General features: G+C 35.8%; 1 protein-coding gene across 1 annotated transcript in view; it reads left to right on the top strand.

Annotated features, from left to right (window-relative positions):
- The window catches only part of LOC138306876 (chromatin assembly factor 1 subunit B-like), a 53,601-nt gene extending 33,030 nt beyond the window's left edge, over positions 1 to 20,571 (top strand). Inside the window, exons 9-13 of the mRNA XM_069247393.1 lie at positions 7,283 to 7,383; positions 13,575 to 13,626; positions 15,346 to 15,471; positions 18,030 to 18,207; positions 19,137 to 20,571. Of these exons, the coding sequence (XP_069103494.1) occupies positions 7,283 to 7,383; positions 13,575 to 13,626; positions 15,346 to 15,471; positions 18,030 to 18,207; positions 19,137 to 19,433 (754 nt within the window). The 3' untranslated portion in view covers positions 19,434 to 20,571. The remainder of the gene's footprint in view (positions 1 to 7,282; positions 7,384 to 13,574; positions 13,627 to 15,345; positions 15,472 to 18,029; positions 18,208 to 19,136) is intronic.
- Positions 20,572 to 22,837: the final 2,266 nt, after the last annotated feature.

The raw sequence follows: 22,837 nt of genomic DNA, 5'->3' as shown, positions 1-22,837 counted from the left end.
TTACCAAGTATGTTTATTACAATTCTTCTCTCGGCACAACTTTACCAAGTATGTTTATTACAATTCTTCTTTCGGCACAACTTTACCAAGTATGTTTTATTACAATTCTTCTTTCGGCACAACTTTACCACGTATGTTTATTACACTTCTTCTCTCGGCACAACTTCACCAAGTATGTTTATTACACTTCTTCTCTCGGCACAACTTTACCAAGTATGTTTATTACAATACCTCTTCTCTCGGCACAACTTTACCAAGTATGTTTATTACACTTCTTCTCTCGGCACAACTTTACCAAGTATGTTTATTACACTTCTTCTCTCGGCACAACTTTACCAAGTATGTTTATTACAATTCTTCTCTCGGCACAACTTTACCAAGTATGTTTATTACACTTCTTCTCTCGGCACAACTTTACCAAGTATGTTTATTACAATTCTTCTCTCGGCACAACATTACCAAGTATGTTTATTACACTTCTTCTCTCGGCACAACTTTACCAAGTATGCTTATTACACTTCTTCTCTCGGCACAACTTTACCAAGTATGTTTATTACAATACCTCTTCTCTCGTCACAACTTTACCAAGTATGTTTATTACACTTCTTCTCTCGGCACAACTTTACCAAGTATGTTTATTACACTTCTTCTCTCGGCACAACTTTACCAAGTATGTTTTTTACTCTTCTTCTCTCGGCACAACTTTCCCAAGTATGTTTATTACACTTCTTCTCTCGGCACAACTTTACCAAGTATGTTTATTACACTTCTTCTCTCGGCACAACTTTACCAAGTATGTTTATTACACTTCTTCTCTCGACACAACTTTACCAAGTATGTTTATTACAATTCTTCTTTCAGCACAACTTTACCAAGTATGTTTATTACACTTCTTCTCTCGACACAACTTTACCAAGTTTGTTTATTACACTTCTTCTGGCACAACTTTACCAAGTATGTTTATTACACTTCTTCTCTCGACACAACTTTACCAAGTATGTTTATTACAATTCTTCTCTGGACACAACTTTACCAAGTATGTTTATTACACTTCTTCTCTCGGCACAACTTTACCAAGTATGTTTATTACACTTCTTCTCTCAGCACAACTTTACCAAGTATGTTTATTACACTTCTTCTCTCTGCACAACTTTACCAAGTATGTTTAATACTCTTCTTCTCTAGGCACAACTTTACCAAGTATGTTTATTGCATTTTTTTCTCTCGGCACAACTTTACCAAGTTTGTTTATTACACTTCTTCTCTCGACAAACTTTACCAAGTATGTTTATTACAATTCTTCTTTTGGCACAACTTTACCAAGTATGTTTATTACACTTCTTCTCTCGGCACAACTTTACCAAGTATGCTTATTACACTTCTTCTCTGGACACAACTTTACCAAGTATGTTTTTTACACTTCTTCTCTCGGCACAACTTTACCAAGAATGTTTGTTACACTTCTTCTCTTAACACAACTTTACCAAGTATGTTTTTTACACTTCTTCTCTCGGCACAACTTTACCAAGTATGTTTATTACACTTCTTCTCTCGGCACAACTTTACCAGGTATGTTTATTACACTTCTTCTCTCGACACAACTTTACCAAGTATGCTTATTACACTTCTTCTCTTAACACAACTTTACCAAGTATGTTTATTACAATTCTTCTTTCGGCACAACTTTACCAAGTATGTTTATTACACTTCTTCTCTTAACACAACTTTACCAAGTATGTTTATTACACTTCTTCTCTCGGCACATCTTTACCAAGAATGTTTATTACACTTCTTCTCTCGGCACAACTTTACCAAGTATGTTTATTACAATTCTTCTTTCGGCACAACTTTACCAAGTATGTTTATTACACTTCTTCTCTCGGCACAACTTTACCAAATATGTTTATTACACTTCTTCTCTCGGCACAACTTTACCAAGTATGTTTATTACACTTCTTCTCTCGGCACAACTTTACCAAGTATGTTTATTACACTTCTTCTCTCGGCACAACTTTACCAAGTATGTTTATTACACTTCTTCTCTCGACACAACTTTACCAAGTATGCTTATTACACTTCTTCTCTTAACACAACTTTACCAAGTATGTTTATTACACTTCTTCTCTCGACACAACTTTACCAAGTATGTTTATTACAATTCTTCTTTTGGCACAATTTTACCAAGTATGTTTATTACACTTCTTCTCTCGGCACAACTTTACCAAGTATGCTTATTACACTTCTTCTCTGGACACAACTTTACCAAGAATGTTTATTACACTTCTTCTCTTAACACAACTTTACCAAGCATGTTTTTTACACTTCTTCTCTCGGCACAACATTACCAAGTATGTTTATTACACTTCTTCTCTCGACACAACTTTACCAGGTATGTTTATTACCCTTCTTCTCTCGACACAACTTTACCAAGTATGCTTATTACACTTCTTCTCTTAACACAACTTTATCAAGTATGTTTATTACACTTCTTCTCTCGGCACAACTTTACCAAGTATGTGTGTTACACTTCTTCTCTTAACACAACTTTACCAAGTATGTTTATTACAATTCTTCTCTTAACACAACTTTACCAAGTATGTTTATTACAATTCTTCTCTCGGCACAACTTTACCAAGTATGTTTATTACAATTCTTCTTTCGGCACAACTTTACCAAGTATGTTTTATTACAATTCTTCTTTCGGCACAACTTTACCACGTATGTTTATTACACTTCTTCTCTCGGCACAACTTTACCAAGTATGTTTATTACAATACCTCTTCTCTCGGCACAACTTTACCAAGTATGTTTATTACACTTCTTCTCTCGGCACAACTTTACCAAGTATGTTTATTACAATTCTTCTCTCGGCACAACTTTACCAAGTATGTTTATTACACTTCTTCTCTCGGCACAACTTTACCAAGTATGTTTATTACAATACCTCTTCTCTCGGCACAACTTTACCAAGTATGTTTATTACACTTCTTCTCTCGGCACAACTTTACCAAGTATGTTTATTACAATACCTCTTCTCTCGGCACAACTTTACCAAGTATGTTTATTACACTTCTTCTCTCGGCACAACTTTACCAAGTATGTTTATTACACTTCTTCTCTCGGCACAACTTTACCAAGTATGTTTATTACACTTCTTCTCTCGGCACAACTTTACCAAGTATGTTTTTTACTCTTCTTCTCTCGGCACAACTTTCCCAAGTATGTTTATTACACTTCTTCTCTCGGCACAACTTTACCAAGTATGTTTATTACAATTCTTCTTTCAGCACAACTTTACCAAGTATGTTTATTACACTTCTTCTCTCGACACAACTTTACCAAGTTTGTTTATTACACTTCTTCTGGCACAACTTTACCAAGTATGTTTATTACACTTCTTCTCTCGACACAACTTTACCAAGTATGTTTATTACAATTCTTCTCTGGACACAACTTTACCAAGTATGTTTATTACACTTCTTCTCTCGGCACAACTTTACCAAGTATGTTTATTACACTTCTTCTCTCAGCGCAACTTTACCAAGTATGTTTATTACACTTCTTCTCTCTGCACAACTTTACCAAGTATGTTTAATACTCTTCTTCTCTAGGCACAACTTTACCAAGTATGTTTATTGCATTTTTTCTCTCGGCACAACTTTACCAAGTTTGTTTATTACACTTCTTCTCTCGACAAACTTTACCAAGTATGTTTATTACAATTCTTCTTTTGGCACAACTTTACCAAGTATGTTTATTACACTTCTTCTCTCGGCACAACTTTACCAAGTATGCTTATTACACTTCTTCTCTGGACACAACTTTACCAAGTATGTTTTTTACACTTCTTCTCTCGGCACAACTTTACCAAGAATGTTTGTTACACTTCTTCTCTTAACACAACTTTACCAAGTATGTTTTTTACACTTCTTCTCTCGGCACAACTTTACCAAGTATGTTTATTACACTTCTTCTCTCGGCACAACTTTACCAGGTATGTTTATTACACTTCTTCTCTCGACACAACATTACCAAGTATGCTTATTACACTTCTTCTCTTAACACAACTTTACCAAGTATGTTTATTACAATTCTTCTTTCGGCACAACTTTACCAAGTATGTTTATTACACTTCTTCTCTTAACACAACTTTACCAAGTATGTTTATTACACTTCTTCTCTCGGCACATCTTTACCAAGAATGTTTATTACACTTCTTCTCTCGGCACAACTTTACCAAGTATGTTTATTACAATTCTTCTTTCGGCACAACTTTACCAAGTATGTTTATTACACTTCTTCTCTCGGCACAACTTTACCAAATATGTTTATTACACTTCTTCTCTCGGCACAACTTTACCAAGTATGTTTATTACTGTTCTTCTCTCATCACAACTTTACCAAGTATGTTTATTACAATTCTTCTTTCGGCACAACTTTACCAAGTATGTTTATTACTCTTCTTCTCTCGGCACAACTTTACCAAGTATGTTTATTACACTTCTCTCGACACAACTTTACCAAATATGTTTATTACACTTCTTCTCTCATCACAACTTTACCAAGTATGTTTATTACACTTCTTCTCTCGGCACAACTTTACCAAGTATGTTTATTACAATTCTTCTTTCGGCACAACTTTACCAAGTATGTTTATTACACTTCTTCTCTTAACACAACTTTACCAAGTATGTTTATTACACTTCTTCTCTCGACACATCTTTACCAAGTATGTTTATTACACTTCTCTCGGCACAACTTTACCAAGTATGTTTATAACACTTCTTCTCTCAGCACAACTTTACCAAGTATGTTTATTACACTTCTTCTTTCGGCACAACTTTACCAAGTATGTTTATTACTCTTCTTCTCTCGGCACAACTTTACCAAGTATGTTTATTACTCTTCTTCTCTCGGCACAACTTTACCAAGTATGTTTATTACACTTCTTCTCTCGGCACAACTTTACCAAGTATGTTTATTACTCTTCTTCTCTCGGCACAACTTTACCAAGTATGTTTATTACAATACCTCTTCTCTCGTCACAACTTTACCAAGTATGTTTATTACACTTCTTCTCTCGGCACAACTTTACCAAGTATGTTTATTACACTTCTTCTCTCGGCACAACTTTACCAAGTATGTTTTTTACTCTTCTTCTCTCGGCACAACTTTACCAAGTATGTTTATTGCATTTTTTCTCTCAGCACAACTTTACCAAGTATGTTTATTACACTTCTTCTCTTGGCACAACTTTACCAAGTATGTTTATTACACTTCTTCTCTGGACACAACTTTACCAAGTATGTTTATTACACTTCTTCTCTTAACACAACTTTACCAAGTATGTTTATTACACTTTTTCTCTCAACACAACTTTACCAAGTATGTTTATTACAATTCTTCTCTCGGCACAACTTTACCAAGTATGTTTATTACACTTCTCTCGGCACAACTTTACCAAGAATGTTTATTACACTTCTTCTCTCGGCACAACTTTACCAAGTATGTTTATTACACTTCTTCTCTCGGCACAACTTTACCAAGTATGTTTATTACACTTCTCTCGACACAACTTTACCAAGAATGTTTATTACACTTCTCTCGACACAACTTTACCAAGTATGTTTATTACACTTTTTCTCTCGACACAACTTTACCAAGAATGTTTATTACACTTCTTCTCTGGACACAACTTTACCAAGTATGTTTATAACACTTTTTTTATTGGCACAACTTTACCAAGTATGTTTATAACACTTCTTCTCTCAGCACAACTTTACCAAGTATGTTTTTAGCTCACCTGGCCCGAAGGGCCGGTGAGCTTATGTCATAGCGCGGTGTCCGTCGTCCGTCCGTCCGTCAACATTTCCTTTAAATCGCTACTTGTCATAGACAAATTTGGCCACAATCATCCTTGGGGGAGGGCGAACAGAACTTGTATAAATTTTGGCTCTGACCCCCCTGGGGCAGGAGGGGCAGGGCCCAATAGGGGAAATAGAGGTAAATCCTATAAATCGCTACTTGTCCTCGAGTTCTGCATGGATTGTAACCAAATTTGGCCACAAACATCCTTGGGGGAGGGCGAACAGAACTTGTATAAATTTTGGCTCTGACCCCCCTGGGGCAGGAGGGGCGGGGCCCAATAGGGGAAATAGAGGTAAATCCTTTAAACCGCTACTAGTCATAGAGTTCTGCATGGATTGTAACCAAATTTGGCCACAAAGATCAATTTTGGAAGGGGAACAGAACTTGTATAAATTTTGGCTCTGACCCCTTGGGGGCAAGAGGGGCGGGGCCCAATAGGGGAAATAGAGGTAAATCCTTTATATCGCTACTAGTCATAGAGTTCTACATGGATTGTAACCAAATTTGGCCACAAACATCCTTGGGGGAGGGCGAACAGAACTTGTATAAATTTTGGCTCTGACCCCCTGGGGGCAGGAGGGGCGGGGCCCAATAGGGGAAATAGAGGTAAATCCTTTAAATCGCTACTAGTCCTAGAGTTCTGCATGGATTGTAACCAAAATTAGCCACAAACATCCTTGGGGGAAGGGGAACAGAACTTGTATAAATTTTGGCTCTGGCCCCCCAGGGGCTGGAGGGGTGGGGCCCAATAGGGAAATAGAGATAAATTCTATAAATCGCTACTTGTCCTAGAGTTTTGCATGGATTGTAACCAAATTTTGGCCACAAACATCCTTGGGGGAAGGGGAACAGAACTTGAATAAATTTTGGCTCTGATCCCCCGGGGGCAGGAGGGGCGGGGCCCAATAGGGGATTTAGAGGTTAATATTAAAATTCCTTCAGAAAAGAAACAATGAACCTGTATTCAGAACATTACTTGGCATTACAAACCAGGTGAGCAATACAGGCCCTCTGGGCCTCTTGTTTACACTTCTTCTCTGGACACAACTTTACCAAGTATGTTTATTACACTCTGAATGTAACATCATGAAGTGCCTTTGACTTAGTAAGGGTGCGAGCAATTGACCATGACGACTCTGTTATTCAGTAATTTTATATGTTTTGTGAAACTAGCAAGCAGCAGGTTAAAGAAGTTGATAATTAAATTTTACAGCTTATAATATTGTCTGAAATTACCTGGAATTTGTCTCTGAATATGTCCAAACTGCCCAACAGTTCTGTGAGATGACCAACACAGGAGGGGAAGTTTCTACAAGAATTTTGTGGATTTACTGACTGTAAAATTATTTATGAATGATTGAGTATGATAAACTCCTGAGTTATGTAGCAATAAATAGAAACAAATACATTTCAGGCCAGCAGTCTATCTCCCTAGTCCCCAAAAAGCCACGATATGTGCTAGGTGCTGCCCACTGCTTTACCAGCTTCGTAAAATACATCGTAACGGGACAACAGGTACGTAAAGTACATTGTAACATTACACAACACATTTAATTGTCATGTTAAAATACATCATAACAAAACACAAGGTATTAAGTTGTCATGTTAAAATACATCATAACGGGACATAAGGTATTTAATTGTCATGTTAAAATACATCATAACGGGACATAAGGTATTTAGTTGTCATGTTAAAATACATCATAACGGGACATAAGGTATTTAATTGTCATGTTAAAATACATCATAACAAAACACAAGGTATTTAATTGTCATGTTAAAATACATCATAACGGGACATAAGGTATTTAATTGTCATGTTAAAATACATCATAACGGGACATAAGGTATTTAATTGTCATGTTAAAATACATCATAACGGGACATAAGGTATTTAATTGTCATGTTAAAATACATCATAACAAAACACAAGGTATTTAATTGTCATGTTAAAATACATCATAACGGGACATAAGGTATTTAATTGTCATGTTAAAATACATCATAACGGGACATAAGGTATTTAATTGTCATGTTAAAATACATCATAACAAAACACAAGGTATTTAGTTGTCATGTTAAAATACATCATAACGGGACATAAGGTATTTAATTGTCATGTTAAAATACATCATAACAAAACACAAGGTATTTAGTTGTCATGTTAAAATACATCATAACGGGACATAAGGTATTTAATTGTCATGTTAAAATACATCATAACGGGACATAAGGTATTTAATTGTCATGTTAAAATACATCATAACAAAACACAAGGTATTTAATTGTCATGTTAAAATAAATCATAACGGGACATAAGGTATTTAATTGTCATGTTAAAATACATCATAACAAAACACAAGGTATTTAATTGTCATGTTAAAATACATCATAACAAAACACAAGGTATTAAGTTGTCATGTAAAATTCATCGTAACAGGACACAAGGTATTTAGTTGTCATGTTAAAATACATCGTAACAGGACACAAGGTATTAAGTTGTCATGTTAAAATACAGAGGACTCGATCCACATAATCGAATAACGGTTATTCGAATATTTCGGTTATTTGCATAAAATTCTGCGGTCCCGATTTTTTCCTTCTTTATCTTTGTTTTTCAACTCCATGTATTTGCATAGACTTTTACATGACCTCCGGTTATTTGTATAAAATATTTGGGAAATTCTAAAAATAAAATCGAATATTTTTCAATTTTGTAATATATTTTTAGCGAAATTCGCCGATATATGTTTCAAGATACTTCGCTTTTACTAGAAATCATCCAGGTAACAGATTAACGTTATAGTATGGCTTGTTATTTTATGCATGAATCTGCAAAGGATATTCGACGCTGTTACGATTTACATCAGCAGCGGTTGATCATAACTTTAGTATATTCACTGACTCAAACATCTAATTAAAGCATTTGCACTTTCAAATATGTTTATTTATTAACGTAACGTACCTTAGTTCGCGATCGGTTGGAGAAACCATGCTTCCTTACAACAATCGCCATTCATGAGTAGTCTCCTTCAACCAGAGTCTTGTTGACTACGACAGACATGTGCGTATCAAGCGTCTCGTTGAACGAGACATAAAAGCATGCAAAGTCGGCGTGCAATGACTACCGCAAGTTTCGTACAGTATGTAAGCTTAGGATACAAAACATACTTGCTACGTTAATTGTTTCATTGCTACTTGAATATGCATTAATTTCTGAAATGTTATCAAGCTATTCGCCGCATAGATCAACAATACAGGGAGAATTCTCAAAAGACATTTAGGTCGATTGAACGCATGGCTTCATCACCTGCTGCCATTTTCGAATTCATATGCACATGTGTAAAAGCAACACTACTAGTTGATCGGCACTTTGAAGTTTAATCACGATCGTAAGTTCATTTTGCCAGGCAAATGTACGTAAATTTGTTTATTATTTAGGTTTAGAATTATAGACACAAATTCAATCCTGTTTAGTAGAATCTAATTGCATTTGATATTCGATCGTTTAGCTGTTTCTCAAATATTCACGTGTCGATCTAACGTAAACAAGAATCTAATATTGGAATATTTTTTGTTATTAAACAATTAAAATTGATTTACAACTTCGAAAATAATTACTTGTGGTTCGTTTTAAGTGTAAATAATTTACGTATTTATCAAGTAAACGAAACGATATTTATTTGCCTATTCACATACATATGTGTGGGGTCAAACGGAGGTGCAAAATGTCATCTCCCCCTATTCGAATACTCCGGTTATTTGCATATTTTCTTCTTGAAAATGACCTATGCAAATAAGCGGAATCCTCTGTACATCATAACGGGACATAAGGTATTTAATTGTCATGTTAAAATACATCGTAACAGGACACAAGGTATTTAATTGTCATGTTAAAATACACCATAACAAAACACAAGGTATTAAGTTGTCATGTAAAATTCATCATAACAGGACACAAGGTATTTAGTTGTCATGTTAAAATACATCATAACGGGACATAAGGTATTTAGTTGTCATGTTAAAATACATCATAACGGGACACAAGGTATTTAGTTGTCATGTTAAAATACATCATAACGGGACATAAGGTATTTAATTGTCATGTTAAAATACATCATAACAAAACACAAGGTATTAAGTTGTCATGTAAAATTCATCGTAACAGGACACAAGGTATTTAGTTGTCATGTTAAAATACATCGTAACAGGACACAAGGTATTTAGTTGTCATGTTAAAATACATCATAACGGGACATAAGGTATTTAATTGTCATGTTAAAATACATCGTAACAGGACACAAGGTATTTAATTGTCATGTTAAAATACATCATAACAAAACACAAGGTATTTAATTGTCATGTTAAAATACATCATAACGGGACATAAGGTATTTAATTGTCATGTTAAAATACATCGTAACAGGACACAAGGTATTTAATTGTCATGTTAAAATACATCATAACGGGACATAAGGTATTTAGTTGTCATGTTAAAATACATCATAACGGGACATAAGGTATTTAATTGTCATGTTAAAATACATCATAACGTGACATAAGGTATTTAATTGTCATGTTAAAATACATCATAACGGGACACAAGGTATTAAGTTGTCATGTTAAAATACATCGTAACAGGACACAAGGTATTTAGTTGTCATGTTAAAATACATCATAACGGGACACAAGGTATTTAATTGTCATGTTAAAATACATCATAACGGGACACAAGGTATTTAGTTGTCATGTTAAAATACATCATAACGGGACACAAGGTATTTAGTTGTCATGTTAAAATACATCATAACAAAACATAAGGTATTTAGTTGTCATGTAAAATTAATCGTAACAGGACACAAGGTATTTAGTTGTCATGTTAAAATACATCGTAACAGGACACAAGGTATTAAGTTGTCATGTTAAAATACATCATAACGGGACACAAGGTATTTAGTTGTCATGTTAAAATACAACATAACAGGACACAAGGTATAAAGTTGTCATGTTAAAATACATCATAACGGGACATAAGGTATTTAGTTGTCATGTTAAAATACATCGTAACAGGACACAAGGTATTTAGTTGTCATGTTAAAATACATCATAACATGACACAAGGTATGTAGTTGTCATGTTAAAATACATCATAACAAAACACAAGGTATTTAGTTGTCATGTTAAAATACATCGTAACAGGACACAAGGTATTTAGTTGTCATGTTAAAATACATCGTAACAGGACACAAGGTATTAAGTTGTCATGTTAAAATACATCATAACGGGACACAAGGTATTTAGTTGTCATGTTAAAATACATCATAACATGACACAAGGTATTTATTTGTCATGTTAAAATACATCATAATGGGACATAAGGTATTTAGTTGTCATGTTAAAATACATCATAACAAGACACAAGGTATTTAGTTGTCATGTTAAAATACATCAAAACAGGACACAAGGTATTAAGTTGTCATGTTAAAATACATCGTAACAGGAGACAGGTATTTAGTTGTCATGTTAAAATACATCGTAACAGGACACAAGGTATTTAGTTGTCATGCTAAAATACATCGTAACAGGACCCAAGGTATTTAGATGTCATGCTAAAATACATCGAAACAGGACACAAGGTATTTAGATGACGTGCTAAAATACATCGTAACAGGACACAAGGTATTTAGATGACGTGCTAAAATACAACATAACAGGACACAAGGTATTAAGTTGTCATGTTAAAATACATTGTAACAGTACACAAGGTATTTAGTTGTCATGTTAAAATACATCATAACGGGACACAAGGTATTTAGTTGTCATGTTAGAATACATCATAACAAAACACAAGGTATTTAGTTGTCATGTTAAAATACATCGTAACAGGACACAAGGTATTTAGTTGTCATGTTAAAATACATCGTAACAGTACACAAGGTATTTAGTTGTCATGCTAAAATACATCGTAACAGGACACAAGGTATTTAGTTGTCATGTTAGAATACATCATAACAAAACACAAGGTATTTAGTTGTCATGTTAAAATACATCATAACAGTATACAAGGTATTTAGTTGTCAAGTTAAAATACATCGTAACAGGACACAAGGTACAGTCGAAACTCGTTATCTCGAAATCCAACGGACCAACGAAAATAGTTCGACTCATCCAGAATTCGACTCAAATGTAATGCCATTAGGTTTGGTCAGAACGTGGTTTTCAACGGTCCTTATATCTTATGACAGCCGGGTTCATGCCTATTACCGTGATCAGCATATTATCGTGATTTTTTAGTCATATGTTTTCAGATGTTTTGGGATTTTTTTAAATACATTTGTAAATAAAAAAAAAATGAATTACGATTACAGGCATGCACACTGATTTCCCGGTGGTCATACGTATACTGACTTCAATGGTTCATACATCAAACTTATACGGAATGTAGTACCTGAACAAATAAAAACAAACATCTTTCTTATTTCATAATTTAATGGTATTTCGAAATAGTAAAATAAACAATAGTTTTCACCTACCTGAGTAGACTACACTCTCCGTTTCTACTGGTTAATATAATTTACGGTAAATGAAACGAAAGTAGATTTCTATACCAACGAAGAAATACATTGTATGACTACTGTAGGCTAAGATACTAGTACATCTGCAACGACTAGTTAAACATTTAACATTGTGGGTTTGTTAAATTATTTTGCACTATCAACATTCCATACAAACCTTAGAAAACACTTTCGTTTCTAATGATTCCTAAACAAGCACGCTTCCGGTCATGATCAGCCACGCTGATCGCTCCATGCTGAGTGCGATTGTGTAAACGCACGTCGTGTTTATGTACAGGTAAGTCACAATTGTAAAGTGACACTAATAAGGAAGCCAGACTTGAGAGGATTATTAAACAATTATTAATTAGCAGTCATTGTTGTAGTATGTTCCCATAGGCCTGAATCTGCAAATACCGATCGCGATATGTGCAGGTAAACCAATTGCGTGTTACGACAAACCACAGGTGAATTTCATTTGTTTGTATCCATGTTATATTTACGTAATTGTTTGGGTTTTTTTGGGTTTTTTTTAATTTAAAATTTTGACTAAAATTAAATTCGAGATAGCGACTATTTTGTTCGTTGAATATCCGTTCTAGGGACCAGGAATTGACTTTGACACAACCAGAGTTTCGAGTCATCGAAATTCGAGTCATCCGATCTTAAAATACATACACAAAGAAGGACAAAAAACGGGACTTGAAAATTAATTCGACTCAACCGGAATTTCGACTCAAGCGATTTTGAGATAACGAGTTTCGACTGTATTTAATTGTCATGCTAAAATACATTGTAACAGTACACAAGGTATTTAGTTGTCATGCTAAAATACATTGTAACAGTACACAAGGTATTTAGTTTTCATGTTAAAATACAATGTAACAGGACAACAGATATTGATAGAAAATAGATATAACTGGGTATCGTTGAAGGGGAACATCTTCTGTATCTGGTAACTCAGTAGGGCTTTTGCTTGAGGGGTCCTGTCAATAAGTATAATCAGAGGCAAATCCTTCAAGTTGCCATAAACTACAGAATATTTATCGGTGAAATTTATAGGCCCCATACATTGCTCTTTTTTCTTCAATTTATGAAGGATACAAATGCAGTTTCCAGATAGAGATTTGATGACATTGTTTTCTTTTACAGATCACACGAATAACAATTTAAAAGAATGGGAAAAGTATACAACATTATTTTGGTAAGAGAAATAATGCTTTTATCTAACACAAATTGCTGAATTATTGGAATCATTTAAGATTCAATTGATTGCTCTAAATAAAAAGTGTTACCCATAATGTCCATCATGAAAAATTTTGAACAAGTATTTTCTCAATAACTGATTTCTGCTAACAGAGTACAATGAATTGCATATTTATACTTTTTCATTTTTGAATTGCGGTTGGTTTATGAATGTTTGCTATGTCTGTGATAGTTGAGTGACACATGTTATTTTGTGTTGACAGTCTGCCATACAGGGTTGTGTTTGCTGTGTCTGCGATAGTTGAGTGACACATGTTATTTTGTGTTGACAGTCTGCCATACAGGGTTGTTTGCTATGTCTGTGATAGTTGAGTGACACATGTTACTTTGTGTTGACAGTCTGCCATACAGGGTTGTTTTTTGCTGTGTCTGTGATATTTGAGTGACACATGTTATTTTGTGTTGACAGTCTGCCATACAGGGTTGTGTTTGCTATGTCTGTGATACTTGAGTGACACATGTTATTTTGTGTTGACAGTCTGCCATACAGGGTTGTGTTTGCTGTGTCTGTGATAGGTGAGTGACACATGTTACTTTGTGTTGACAGTCTGCCATACAGGGTTGTGTTTTCTCTGTCTGTGATAGTTGAGTGACACATGTTACTTTGTGTTGACAGTCTGCCATACAGGGTTGTGTTTGCTATGTCTGCGATAGTTGAGTGACACATGTTACTTTTTGTTGACAGTCTGCCATACAGGGTTGTGTTTGCTGTGATGTTACTTTGTGTTGACAGTCTGCCATACAGGGTTGTGTTTGCTATGTCTGTGATAGTTGAGTGACATATGTTACTTTGTGTTGACAGTCTGCCATACAGGGTTGTGTTTGCTGTGTCTGTGATAGTTGAGTGACACATGTTACTTTGTGTTGACAGTCTGCCATACAGGGTTGTGTTTGCTGTGTCTGCGATAGTTGAGTGACACATGTTACATTGTGTTGACAGTCTGCCATACAGGGTTGTGTTTGCTGTGTCTGTGATAGTTTAATGACACATGTTACTTTTTGTTGACAGTCTGCCATACAGGGTTGTGTTTGCTATATCTGTGATAGTTGAGTGACACATGTTACTTTTAGTTGACAGTCTGCCATACAGGGTTGTGTTTGCTGTGATGTTACTTTGTGTTGACAGTCTGCCATACAGGGTTGTGTTTGCTGTGTCTGCAATAGTTGAGTGACACATGTTACTTTGTGTTGACAGTCTGCCATACAGGGTTGTGTTTGCTGTGTCTGTGATAGTTGAGTGACACATGTTACTGTGTGTAGACAGTCTGCCATACCGGGTTTTGTTTACTGTGTCTGCGATAGTTGAGTGACACATGTTACTTTGTGTTGACAGTCTGCCATACAGGGTTGTGTTTGCTGTGTCTGCGATAGTTGAGTGACACATGTTACTTTGTGTTGACAGTCTGCCATACAGGGTTGTGTTTGCTGTGTCTGTGATAGTTGAGTGACACATGTTACTTTGTGTTGACAGTCTGCCATACAAGGTTGTGTTTACTGTGTCTGCGATAGTTGAGTGACACAGTTTACTTTGTGTTGACAGTCTGCCATACAGGGTTGTGTTTGCTGTGATGTTACTTTGTGTTGACAGTCTGCCATACAGGGTTGTGTTTGCTATATCTGTGATAGTTGAGTGACACCTGTTACTTTGTGTTGACAGTCTGCCATACAGGGTTGTGTTCGCTGTGGGCACCGAGGACTCCATTCTTCTGTACGACACACAACAGATCACTCCATTTGGCTATATCAGTAACATACATTACCACCAACTCAGTGATCTGGCCTGGTAAGTATTCCACGTACGACTCAGTGATCTGGCCTGTTAATTATTCCATGTACAACTCAGTGATCTGGCCTGGTAAATATTCCATGTACGACTCAGTGATCTGGCCTGGTAAGTATTCCACGTACAACTCAGTGATCTGGCCTGGTAAGAATTCCACTTACGACTCAGTGATCTGGCCTGGTAGGTATTCCATGTACAACTCAGTGATCTGGCCTGGTAAGTATTCCACGTACGACTCAGTGATCTGGCCTGGTAAGAATTCCACGTACAACTCTGTGATCTGGCCTGGTAAGAATTCCACTTACGACTCAGTGATCTGGCCTGGTAGGTATTCTACTTACGACTCAGTGATCTGGCCTGGTAAGTATTCCACGTACGACTCAGTGATCTGGCCTGGTAAGTATTCCACGTACGACTCAGTGATCTGGCCTGGTAAGTATTCCACGTACGACTCAGTGATCTGGCCTGGTAAGTATTCCACTTACGACTCAGTGATCTGGCCTAGTAAGTATTCCACTTACGACTCAGTGATCTGGACTGGTAAGTATTCCACCTACGACTCAGTGATCTGGCCTGGTAAGTATTCCACTTACGACTCAGTGATCTGGCCTGGTAAGTATTCCACTTACGACTCAGTGATGTGGCCTGGTAAGTATTCCACTTACGACTCAGTGATCTGGCCTGGTAAATATTCCACTTACAACTCAGTGATCTGGCCTGGTAAGTATTCCACTTACGACTCAGTGATCTGGCCTGGTAAGTATTCTACGTACGACTCAGTGATTTGGCCTGGTAAATATTCCTCTTACGACTCGGTGATCTGGCCTGGTAAGTATTCCACTTACGACTCAGTGATCTGGCCTGGTAAGTATTCCACTTACGACTCAGTGATCTGGCCTGGTAAATATTCCACTTACGACTCAGTGATGTGGCCTGGTAAGTATTCCACTTACGACTCACTGATCTGGCCTGGTAAGTATTCCACTTACGACTCAGTGATCTGGCCTGGTAAGTATTCCACTTACGACTCAGTGATCTGGCCTGGTAAGTATTCTACGTACGACTCAGTGATCTGGCCTGGTAAGTATTCCATGTACGACTGGCTATAACAGATGTAAAGAGTATAAATATACTATTGAAAAAGGGCAATACCTCATTCAGATTTGTCGAGATGGTCAGGACTGAGGAGGCCATGTTGTTTACTGGTTGAATCCCATGTGGGACAGTTGCCAGATTCCTCCACCAACTAAACATGGCATGTCCCTAAATGACCAATGTTGTTTAAAACTAGGATGCTCAGCTAATCAGAAGGAATTGGATACAATTTTCTTATTATAAAATTTAGTTGTGTGAAAGTATACAATGAAGATTGGAAATCCTTGATAGATAAAACAGATCATATATGCACTTACTGGATAATTTTACAATCTGTCAGACCTGAACATTTGTAAAACATTGTAGGAAATCCTTGATAGATAAAAACAGATAATATATACACTTACTGGATACTTTTACAATCTGTTAGACCTGAACATTTGTAAAACATTGTAGGAAATCCTTGATAGATAAAAACAATTAATATATACACTTACTGGATAATTTTACAATTTGTTAGACCTAAACATTTGTAAAACATTGTAGGGAATCCTTGATAGATAAAAACAGATCATATATACACTTACTGGATAATTTTACAATCTGTCAGACCTGAACATTTGTAAAACATTGTAGGAAATCCTTGGTAGATAAAAAACAACTAATATATACACTTACTGGATAATTTTACAATTTGTCTGACCTGAATATTTGTAAAACATTTAAGGAAATCCTTGATAGATAAAAACAGATCATATATACACTTACTGGATAATTTTACAATTTGTTTGAGCTGAACATTTGTAAAACATTGTAGGAACTCCATGATAGATAAAAACAGATAATATGTACACTTACTGGATAATTTTACAATTTGTTTGAGCTGAACATTTGTAAAACATTGTAGGAAATCCTTGATAGATAAAAACAGATCATATATACACTTACTGGATAATTTTACTATGTCTTAGACCTAAACATTTGTAAAACATTGTAGGGAATCCTTGATAGATAAAAACAGATAATATATACACTTACTGGATAATTTTACAATTTGTCTGACCTGAACATTTGTAAAACATTGTAGGAACTCCATGATAGATAAAAACAGATAATATGTAGGAACTTCATGATAGATAAAAACAGATAATATGTACACTTACTGGATAATTTTACAATTTGTCTGACCTGAACATTTGTAAAACATTGTAGGAACTCCATGATAGATAAAAACAGATAATATATACACTTACTGGATAATTTTACAATTTGTCAGACCTGAACATTTGTTAAACATTTAAGGAAATCCTTGATAGATAAAAACAGATCATATATACACTTACTGGATAATTTTACAAATTTTCAGACCTGAACATTTGTCAAACAAAGACTAGAAGGAATTTGTACCCTATTATACAGAAAATGGTAGGAATATGTATTGTACCCAAGTGATTTTGCTGCAGGTCACCAGACGGTCGGTTTCTGTTTGTAAGTTCGACAGACGGCTACTGCACGATGGTGGTGTTTGATGAAGGTGAGATTGGAGAAGTGTACGTACCAGAGGAGACATCCCATCCATTGATGACCGACAGTAAAAACGAGAAACAGCCCAGCCCTGCTCCATCATCTAATAGTTCTCGGGTAAATTGTCAAAATGATACCAACTAAATCTGTTAATAGTCATGGGAATATAGTGTTTATACGTTGGAGTATAGTGATATATGTTTCATTCTTCAGGAATATTGATCAGTAGATGTTCATTTTTTGTTTCAGAAACATAATCAGACTTTCTTGACTTTAATTAAGGATTAAAAGCATTTACGTACAATTTACTGACTGCTCCATTGGGTTTATCATCTTAGTAAAAGGTTAATCCTTATATTTTTAATATTTTCTTTGAACAATAAAATCAACTAGAACATCAGATTACCAGAACATCACATACAATCATTTATCCTGTGTTATTTGCCATCAAAATGATACTGCAGTCATGTTTATCCATGCACAACACAAATTCAGAAAAAGCCATTGACTGACAGCTTAATCCCCCCCCCTTTTCTCCATGACAAAACAAGAAATAGTTCCTATATTTACAGTTGTTTTATTTAGGTCACAAATTAAATCTGTCTCTGATTCCCTTTTCTCCATGACAAAACAAGAAATAGTTCCTATATTTACAGTTGTTTTATTTAGGTCAAAAATTAAATCTGTCTCTGATTTTCTTGTACATGTGTTATTTGTTAACATTGACACATGATTTTTTGGAATGTCACAAGAAGTCCGCCATTGTTCTTGTTCTTGTTCTTTGGAAATTCCGTCCTTTGTAGGAGCACCCTGTAGAGTATCTTGGTGATTCCAACAGGTGAATTCTCTATCTATAACACACATTGTTTACATGTATTTATGCGCACTGAATCGTGTCAAGTTCTGCACTCAAGTTATTTTGAAATCAACAGATCTGCCCCAACTTAGTATATCATTACAGAAACAGTGACAATTGTAAATATTGAGGTTTAAATCAGTGCTGTAGATGTTGAGAGTATCTTGAGATCTATTAATTTCTCCCTCAGAGTGAAGACCCGCTAATTATGGAGACAGATTCATGTAGTAGTGATCTGAAGCTTGTTCTGGAAACTTCTAGTGATGATCTGCCCAAAGACTCAGAAGTAGTGACTTCACTAACTGTAGACAAAGTGTCACAGAGTGTCCAGATTGACAGTGTCCAGGTTGATAACAACAAATCTAGTACAGCTCCTGTCCAGGCTGATAGCAACAAGCCTAAAACACCAATATCAGGTCTGAACATCCGATCTTCATCTGGTCGCCGCATACAACTCACCACGCTGTCTCTCAATAAACCCAAGTGACAAAGATAACAGCTTGGGGAGGATGAACATTGTAGTGGATTCTTCCTCGTTAGGTAAACAATATTTAAACTTGAAATATTCTTGTGGCATGATTACGTGATCATCAGTGAGTGGAACCATGGAAATACAGACGTTTTCAAAACATCAAGATTTTAAGTAGGGCCTGTAAGTGGATAAAAGGTGATCCTTTTGAAACCTAGAGGATAAAATCCGAATAAGCCTGCAACAAATAGATGGTAGGGTAACTTATTTCTTAATAGCAATAAATCTTTACTCCAAGAAAATGAAATTACTGAGTTATAGTGTTTTGGACTTGGAGCGACTTATTTTAGGGGGACATATTCCCTAATAATAATCAAGCTATAAAATTTTTTCTAATGTCAACTTATAGAAAATGATATAATATATTTGTTCTCTAACTAGGACACAAAGGCCAATATATATTTTGTGTTAGTTCACCTTGACTATATAATGGTTAAATTTTAGGTTCTAAGATTATTTATTAACATTATCTGTGTTGGTTTAAGTTCATATACCAAAAAAGGGTGACAGATTCCATTATGTTGTGTTTAAAGTTTTTTTTAAAGATTATTCTTAAATCAAATGTCCATATATGCATTGCCTTTATATTGGTAAGGTTTCAGATATGACAACTTATTAATTATACAAGTATGACCAAGAAAAGTTTGATGTTATTAATTATCAATCCTAATATTTATTAAGTTTTCTGGTTTACAGCAAATTACATTTGATGATATACACTGTGATTTTTTTTAAATCCAGTAAATACAAACTTTTTAAATTCTTTTGAATCTCTGCACCATATATTGAAAGTAATTATTTTTCTGACTCCGTGTGTTACAATGCTATTTATATTTTTTTTATCTTGATAAGATCACAAGTTGTCTTTCTGGTAAGTAATTATACACATCAGTCAGGTGTTTACACATAGAGTATACATCAATACCTATTAATATTTTCTACCTATTTACTTAGCAGACTATAAAGCCCAGCTGAAATGGGTTTAAAATTTTAAAGATGTTATTGTTATGTCTGTATTGATGATATAAATGCCAGAAACTCTGGGTTATCATGCCATTTCCAGAAATTTTGAAATAAATATATAGTTTGTATATGATGGTAGTGTTCTGTTGCCTTTATGAATCTGTCCAAATGAGAGAGGGCTACATTAGCGGTAGTAACAAATCTGTCTCTCCATGAGAGAGGGCTACATTAGTGGTAGAAACGAATCTGTCTCTCAATGAGAGGGGGTTACATTAGTGGTAGTAACATATCTGTCTCTCAATGAGAGGGGACTACATTAGTGGAAGTAACGAATCTGTCTCGCAATGAAAGAGGGCTACATTAGTGGTAGTAACAAATCTGTCTCTCAATGAGAGGGGGCTACATTAGTGGTAGAAACGAATCTGTATCTCAATGAGAGAGGGCTACCTTAGTGGTAGTAACAAATCTGTCTCTCAATGAGAGAGGGCTACATAAGTGGTAGTAACATATCTGTCTCTCAATGAGAGAGGGCTACATTAGCAGTAGTAACGAATCTGTCTCGCAATGAAAGAGGGCTACATTAGTGGTAGTAACATATTTGTCTCTCAATGAGAGGGGACTACATTAGTTGTAGTAACATATCTGTCTCTCTATGAGAGGGGGCTACATTAGTGGTAGAAACGAATCTGTCTCTCAATGAGAGGGGGCTACATTAGTGGTAGTAACAAATCTGTCTCTCAATGAGAGGGGACTACATTAGTGGAAGTAACGAATCTGTCTCGCAATGAAAGAGGGCTACATTAGTGGTGGTAACAAATCTGTCTCTCAATGAGAGGGGACTACATTAGTGGAAGTAACAGATCTGTATCTCAATGTGAGAGGGCTACATTAGTGGTAGTAACAAATCTGTCTCTCAATGAGAGGGGACTACATAAGTGGAAGTAATGAATCTGTCTCCCAATGAAAGAGGGCTACATTAGTAGTGGTAACAAATCTGTCTCTCAATGAGAGGGGACTACATTAGTGGAAGTAACAGATCTGTATCTCAATGTGAGAGGGCTACATTAGTGGTAGTAACAAATCTGTCTCTCATTGAGAGGGGGCTACATTAGTGGTAGTAACAGATCTGTCTCTCAATGAGAGAGGGCTACATTAGTGGTAGTAACAAATCTGTCTCTCAATGAAAGAGGGCTACATTAGTGGTAATAACGAATCTGTATCTCAATGAGAGGGGTCTACATTAGTGGTAGAAATGAATCTGTCTTTCAATGAGAGGGAACTACATTAGTGATAGTAACAAATCTGTCTCTCAATGAGAGGGGGCTACATTAGTGGTAGAAACGAATCTGTCTTGCAATGAAAGAGGGCTACATTAGTGGTAATAACGAATCTGTATCTCAATGAGAGGGGCCTACATTAGTGGTAGAAATGAATCTGTCTTTCAATGAGAGGGGACTACATTAGTGGTAGTAACAAATCTGTCTCTCAATGAGAGGGGGCTACATTAGTGGTAGTAACATATCTGTCTCTCAATGAGAGGGGACTACATTAGTGGAAGTAACGAATCTGTCTCGCAATGAAAGAGGGCTACATTAGTGGTAGTAACATATTTGTCTCTCAATGAGAGGGGACTACATTAGTGGTAGTAACATATCTGTCTCTCAATGAGAGGGGGCTACATTAGTGGTAGAAACGAATCTGTCTCTCAATGAGAGGGGGCTACATTAGTGGTAGTAACAAATCTGTCTCAACGAGAGGGGACTACATTAGTGGAAGTAACGAATCTGTCTCGCAATGAAAGAGGGCTACATTAGTGGTGGTAACAAATCTGTCTCTCAATGAGAGGGGACTACATTAGTGGAAGTAACAGATCTGTATCTCAATGTGAGAGGGCTACATTAGTGGTAGTAACAACTCTGTCTCTCTATGAGAGGGGGCTACATAAGTGGTAGAAATGAATCTGTCTCTCAATGAGAGGGGCTACATTAGTGGTAGTAACAAATCTGTCTCTCAATGATAGGGGACTACATTAGTGGTAGTAACAAATCTGTATCTCAATGAGAGAGGGCTACATTAGTGGAAGTAACGAATCTGTATCTCAATAAGAGGGGACTACATTAGTTGTAGTAATAAATCTGTCTCTCAATGAGAGGGGACTACATTAGTCGTTGAAATGTATCTGTATCTCAATGATAGAGGGCTACATTAGTAGTATTTACAAATCTGTCTCTCAATGAGAGGGGGCTACATTAGTGGTAGTAACAAATCTGTCTCTCAATGAGAGGGGGCTACATTAGTGGTAGTAACATATCTCTCTCAATGAGAGGGGACTACATTATTGGAAGTAACGAATCTGTATCGCAATGAAAGAGGGCTACATTAGTGGTAGTAACAAATCT

This window comes from Argopecten irradians, chromosome 1 (genome assembly GCF_041381155.1).
Source record: "Argopecten irradians isolate NY chromosome 1, Ai_NY, whole genome shotgun sequence".
Taxonomy (NCBI): domain Eukaryota; kingdom Metazoa; phylum Mollusca; class Bivalvia; order Pectinida; family Pectinidae; genus Argopecten; species Argopecten irradians.
The sequence above is the reverse complement of the archived record's forward strand: the minus strand, read 5'-3'. Positions and strand labels throughout refer to the sequence as shown.